Source organism: Cyprinodon tularosa, unplaced genomic scaffold (genome assembly GCF_016077235.1).
Source record: "Cyprinodon tularosa strain WSP-4 unplaced genomic scaffold, ASM1607723v1 ctg1712, whole genome shotgun sequence".
NCBI lineage: Eukaryota > Metazoa > Chordata > Actinopteri > Cyprinodontiformes > Cyprinodontidae > Cyprinodon > Cyprinodon tularosa.
In genome coordinates, this window is record NW_024038544.1 from 11,483 (window position 1) to 17,980 (window position 6,498).

The 6,498-nt window shown below is 38.3% G+C and overlaps 1 protein-coding gene across 1 annotated transcript; it reads right to left on the minus strand.

The window, feature by feature from the left end:
• Nucleotides 1-550: 550 nt before the first annotated feature.
• On the minus strand, nt 551-1,723 carry LOC119781134 (ovarian cancer G-protein coupled receptor 1-like). Its single transcript, XM_038281521.1, has 3 exons — nt 1,520-1,723; nt 1,164-1,339; nt 551-1,082 (listed from the first exon to the last, which is right to left on the minus strand). Exons 1-3 carry the CDS (start codon nt 1,721-1,723, stop codon nt 551-553), a joined length of 912 nt encoding a protein of 303 aa, XP_038137449.1.
• Nucleotides 1,724-6,498: the final 4,775 nt, after the last annotated feature.

The following is a 6,498-nucleotide window of genomic DNA, read 5'->3' on the forward strand; positions in this document are numbered from 1 at the left end:
TTTTGAGTACAGTCAGGCAAACTGCTTTTAGAACTATGAACAGCACTGCTCCTTGTGAAAACAAACATTTTCCTTATGATTATTGGGCTAATTGCATGACAATGTTGTGTGGAGTTTTGAAAAAAAAACAACAGTTTTTTAAAACTACTAAGAGAAGAGAGTAGAAAAACATTAAAGCTGGATGCCCTTCCTCCCACCACCAGGATTTTAACCAAGGTCCCCATATGGCAGTTACATTGTAGAAATAAGTTGATGAAAATTTTACATAAACAATTATATATACAGAATTTGTACACAAACATAGGGGCATGCTACAGTATCATATAAAAGGAGACTGGAATTTATTTTTGAAAAAACAATCCCATAAATCCTGTGGTTACTTGGTGATGCAAGCAGATTGTCCAGAGCTGGTCCTTCAGTAGATGATAACTGTGGTGCAACACACCTGCTCTTATACATTTCTGTGCAGTTTTTTTATATTTTTGTCCAACCATAAAAAGCCGCCATAGTGAAGTGATTTCTGTGGAGTCATATATGAATGACTTGCATATTAAACTGTTTCAGCTGGAGCTATCGTCTTGTCACTATCCATGCTGCTCATCTCCTGATTGCTGGACATTTTGCAAAAACACAGCGATGCTAAAAACTTGTCCAGAATGCTTTTCCGAATCAGCATATAGAAAATTGTGTCTGCAAGTGGACTTAAGTAAATACAAACAATTATAACAATCAGAAGAATCAAGTTGTTTTCTATCAGGTACCAAATAATAATGGGCAAAAATAGCAGAGTATAAAGAAGCAGCACTACTACCAGAATAGTTACAATTCTTCTTTTCTCATCTGCCGGAACACTATGAGCTCCAGACAGTGCTTTGATAGTCCCAATTAAGAAAGCAATGAACAAGGGAAATGGAAAGAGGAGAAATATTACAATAATATATTTATAGATCTCATTGTTTGGAATGAAATAAATCAGTAGCATCACAGGAAGAGGGAGGATCCAGACCAAAATACAAACTGAAGCAGATGTTTTGATGTTTCTCCTGAATTTGTACCATAATGGTTTAGCAATGACCATATACCTGTAATAAAAGACAGAATGATGTAATATTTGGAATTGGTACAGACCAGGCACAGACTATTGGAGAGAGTAACATAGTCACCTTTCAACTGAGATACATATCATGAATCCGACACTGACCAATAATCCCCAAACAAGGAATAAACCAGGGATGATTTCATCTCCAGATACACTCATTGGAATCCTGCTGCAGAGCTGAATTAGATCAGAAATGAAAAGGTTCATGACGTACACCGACGCACCTTGGTCCTTTTTAAACTGCAGAAAAGAAAGAAAAATATTGAGCAAGAATGTTAACATACCAATGAAGTAAGAGTAAATGAGTAAGAATAAGTTCTCTACATGAAAACAGAATAAGTTCCTGAGGTGAGAGAAAAATATATTTTTGAAGGTAAATCCATTACGACTAATACATTTACAAAGTTACATCATACTAACCTGTGCAATAATTGCCATAATAAGCACCAGGGTCAAAGGAAGTCCGATTGCAATGGTGATCCAATTTACCCACTCTAAGAAGAGCTCTGTATCAAAGTCATCATTCTGGTCAGTCTTATTTATGTTCTCGCTGTAGTTGAAGCTTATGTTGCTGTAATAGTAATTGTTATCCCATGATGTCCAATTGATGTGGAAGGATTCCATTTTTCAGTTATGAGAGTTTTGAAGACAAGGGTAACTGCAAACATAGGTAATGATGGTTTAATTTCATCTTATTATAGTCTTAGTTTAGTTTAGTATAGTCAAGTTGTTACATGTATATATAAACCATGATTTATGTCATGTTGCTGTGTTTACCTCACATGAGCAGTCTGAGCATGAGTAGTATTTTTGTCAGTGGTACGAGTCAACCCCACATTACTTCAGTTTGGGCTAGAAAGATAATATTCTCAAAGGTTGAATCTAGTTATGAGTATGAGACTGAACACCACCATTTTTTTTTGACAGGTTTTGCAGGGAATGAACGTAACAGCGCTAAGATTGAATGTCAGCTTTGTTAAAAAAAGCGACTATTCAACTTCTTGTTGCGGCCTATGACCGCATAAGGTTAGACTTGTCATTCCTCAGCTACAAGCTACCCTAAGTATCAACCAAATCACTCCAAAGAGGTCTGTGCTTTCTGTATGATTCAGACTACCTTTCCTACAATTCAGAAGGAGCTAATCATAGTAACCATTTTTTCGTGCAATTCAAAAGTATTTGAACGTAGTGTTGTGAATCTCACTTGCTGAAGCAGATGAGAGAGAGATAGACTCGAGAGCTAGCAGACGGAACAGTTGGGCCCAATTTCTGCTTTCAGAGGAGCCGTTAGAAACAGCTGAACCATGCCATACTGATCCTGCTGCTGACTGAATTTGCCGCTGCTGCCTGAGCCACCGCTGCCTGAGCTGCAGCCACCGGGCAACTGCTGTGGCTGAACGGGGGGCGTCCTGCTTAGGGTTACTGTGAGTTATAAATTAAGGAAAAAGGAACTCTTGTTATTACATTAGATTAATCCAAATCTCTTTGAGAGCTGCTGTTGGACAAATGGACTTGATTGATGTTGAAAAGTTGAAAAGTCTGTTTCACTCCACTGAGCCAAAATAGTAAAACCATAATCCCTCTTTTCAACTAGATAGTATAGAAAGTTGTGGTTGTGTTTGAGTTTTATCTGAAAGAAGCTTTCTGATTCAACTGCTGTTGGTTTTAAGAGTTCTGAGCTGAATGCTAGGACTCATTGAGCTGACTGTACAAATAACATGGTGTTATCATATGTGTCTGGAGAAACTGCTACAGTTGACTGCTTAGCAACGTAAGCACCCAGCTTCCTCATCTCCGGCCACATTGTAGAGGCCATATTTTCAGTTCTAACTTTTTTAACTTTGTTTCAGCGAGACCTGTCCATGCCAGACCTCCTAAGCTTTCTCTTTCAGCTTCATTATAGTTTAATGCATTCCTGTCATTTTTCACTGTAAAACCATATGGAACTTCACTGTTTTGACTTCATTTAAAATCTCTGAGTCAGCATTTAGTCACATTGATCTGCCGCCATTTTAATGGACACCCTAAATGTATTAAGCCCTAAAACTGAAACTTGAACAGACTTTTCCCTCTTTTATTTGCTTCATTTACACATGCTTATTTCCAGTAGTGTTAAGTGTTTGTAAAGTTATTTGATATAATAATACTGTGTTAGGGATTATTGGCTAATAAATGTGCCATTGTATTTTAACCAATGGTCTTTTGTCTTTATTTTATACAGTGAATGGTTTATCACTCTGGCCAGATTCACTCTTCTATCAGCAACATCTTAAAGGCAGTGACACATTAGTTTGGTTGGTAATTAATAACTCTGCTGATAACCATAAATTACTAAATTGGTGAAGGTAAATGGATATTAAACAATCGGTCCAGAAGTCAAACCTTTTATCTAAAGGACTAAGAACCCTGGTGAGTAAGCCAAATAATATAAGTTATAATTATTCAACTAATAATCATGACTTGGTTTTACGACCTATTAATTAATTATAACTTCCAGTTCAAGTTATTTTATATATTCATAATCTTCTGGTACATTTGCACAACAGACACAGGGAGATATAACTACAATGGCCATTCAAACCTTAAATCAATGTTAATCAATTAAAAAAACAAAAAACTTTGGTCATATCCTTTGGTCATGCGACCTCAAGAGAAACCCATGTCCCAGCAGCAATAAATGCCACATGCAACATCCAGTTTGACAGCTCACCAAGAAAAAAATCCAATCCAAGAGGTTTAAAAAAACGTAGGGGGAACAATCCATCCCAGATCTACTAACAATATATATATATATTGGACCTGCCCAAGCCAGACCTCCTAAGCTGACCATTTCTCTTTTAGCTTCATTACGGTTTAATGCATTCCTCAGTCATTTATATATATCCAATATATATACAGTTATATAGATGTTACATCTATATATATCAATATTATCTAATTAGATTGTTATTAAATTGATTTAATCAATATTGTGTAGCCTTCTATTAACTACCATTTCTACTGCTTGAGTGATATCTTGCATGGCTAATTTTTCATTTGACTTGAGTAAAAATATGGTGTATTATTCATTTAACTTCAGTACATATTTAAGAAACCTCTGCCATATTGCAAATTACTTTGAATTATACCTTCTAAACATTAGGGTCATGCATGTTCTTGAAAATCTAGTTATAGAAACTAAAGTTATGAATAAGTTGCTTTCAAAAGCATGCCTCCTCAGCATCAGTACCGCAATCTTAACTGCAGAATGACAAACCTGAGACGTAACTATATTTCTTAAATGTGCAATATTATAATCAGTCATAATCATACAAATATATAATTTACCTTTTGTCTTCCCAAACTTAGTTGCGTTTATTCAGCCATATCAATCATTGCCAAAGGTCTGACATCCATCTAACTGGTCAGCTGGACAGCGATATATGGTTCTGAGACCATATCCTATGTTGATTCTGTAACCCTTACATGAAAATGAGTCAAAGAAGTTAAGTGATCTCTCGAATTAAATTATCTCGCTGCATTATAGGTTTTAATGCCTTCACTGGAACTGAAGCTGCATGTAGTTGAAATTCATAAAATCGATAATGTGTCCTGAAGCCTAATGGACTTTCAACTAACATCACCATGAAAGCCTTTTTTACCCTTTATACAATGTTGTTTTCTGTTTGGTTGTCCAGAAATGGATTTTTAGATAATTATTTATATTGTTGTTAAGCAATTCTTCTACATGCCGAGGTTTTTCCTTGAGGACTTGAGGTATTATTAAATGTCATCTGTTAAGCCCACATCAGACACTCAACCTTTTTGGGGTTTATAAGGTCAAAGTGCTGCCAGACAATTGACCAGGCCCTTTTTTGCACTGGCTCCCCTTCCATGTCCCTTCCAAATCTTGACTTTCTCTTCTTGATTCTGATACTGTTTAAATACTTGACGAGTAGTGTTGAAACACCCAGATTATTCTAATTTCCAGACTTAACAAATGACTGCAAACATATTTATTTGAAGCAATATGGTTTGGTAAGCGATGAGCAGCATTTCTGAAGAGGAAGTGAATTTTCTTTATATTTAATTTCTTTTTAAACCTTTCCTTTAGTAATTGTAAAATACATAACAGAAGTATTAATTTCAAGGAAAATATCTCCTTTTCTTGATAAACTTTTGAGAGAGCTGTTTCATGGTGAATTGTAGTTTATGTTTCTGGGGAAATACACTACTCAAAAAAATTAAAGGAACACTTTGTAATCAGAATATAGAATCAAGTTAATTAAAGCTGTGGGATATTGATTTAGTCAGGTCAGTAGCAAAGGGGGGTGTTAATCAGTTTCCACTGCTTTGGTGTTAATGAAATTAACAACAGGTGCACTAGAGGGGCAACAACGAGACGACCATCATAACAGGAATGGTTTTACAGGTGGAGGACACTGAAATTGCATCCCCTCCTCGTCTTTTTTGACTCTTTTTCACCAATTTTGCATTTGGCTAGTGTCACTGTCACTACTGTTAGCATGAGGCGCTACCTGGACCCTACAGAGGTTGCACAGGCAGTCCAACTCCTACAGGATAGTACATCAATTCGTGCCATTGCCAGAAGGTTTGCTGTGTCTCCCAGCACAATCTCAAGAGCATGGAGGAGATTCCAGGAGATAGGCAGTTACTCCAGGAGAGCTGGACAGGGCCATATAAGGTCTACAACCCACCAGCAGGACAGGTATCTGCTCCTTTGTGCAAGGAGGAGCAGGAGGAGCACTGCCAGAGCCCTTCAAAATGACCTCCAGCAGGCCTCTGGTGTGAATGTCTCTGACCAAACAATCAGAAACAGACTTTACGAGGGTCCCCTGAGGGCCTGTCGTCCTCTAGTGGGCCCTGTGCTCACTGCCCGGCACTGTGGAGCTCGATTGGCATTTGCCACAGAACACTGACATTTGCATGTCCGCCACTGTGCTTTTCACAGATGAGAGCAGGTTCACCCAGAGCAATTTTGATAGGAAGTGAAAGGGTCTGGAGAAGCCGTAGAGTACGTTATGCTGCCTGTAACATCATTCAGCATGACCGGTTTAGTGGTTGGGTCATTGATGGTCTGGGGATGCTGGTGTAGTGGGTCCTGGGGTCCTCCTGGTGGACAACAATGTGGCGAGAGTATGCAGGCAGTTCCTGGAGGATGAAGGAATTGATACCATTGATTGGCCCCCACGCTCGCCTTTCCTAAATCCAATAGAACACCTCTGGGACATTGTTTCCATCCACCCGACGCTGCAAGGTTGCACCTCAGACTGTCCAAGAGCTCAGTGATGCCCTGGTCCAGATCTGGGAGGAGATACCCCAGGACGCCATCCATGGTCTCATTAGGAGCATGCCCCGACATTGTCAGGCATGCATACACACACATGGGGGCAATACAA

Bases quoted from the DNA above. Each gene is read 5' to 3' on its own strand.
- LOC119781134 (XM_038281521.1), bottom strand. From the start codon at position 1,723: ATGGAATCCTTCCACATCAATTGGACATCATGGGATAACAATTACTAT. The intron at 1,340-1,519 runs GTTAGTATGATG...TCTTTTCTGCAG, and splicing joins TTATGGCAATTATTGCACAG to TTTAAAAAGGACCAAGGTGC. The intron at 1,083-1,163 runs GTGACTATGTTA...CTTTTATTACAG, and splicing joins ATATGTATCTCAGTTGAAAG to GTATATGGTCATTGCTAAAC.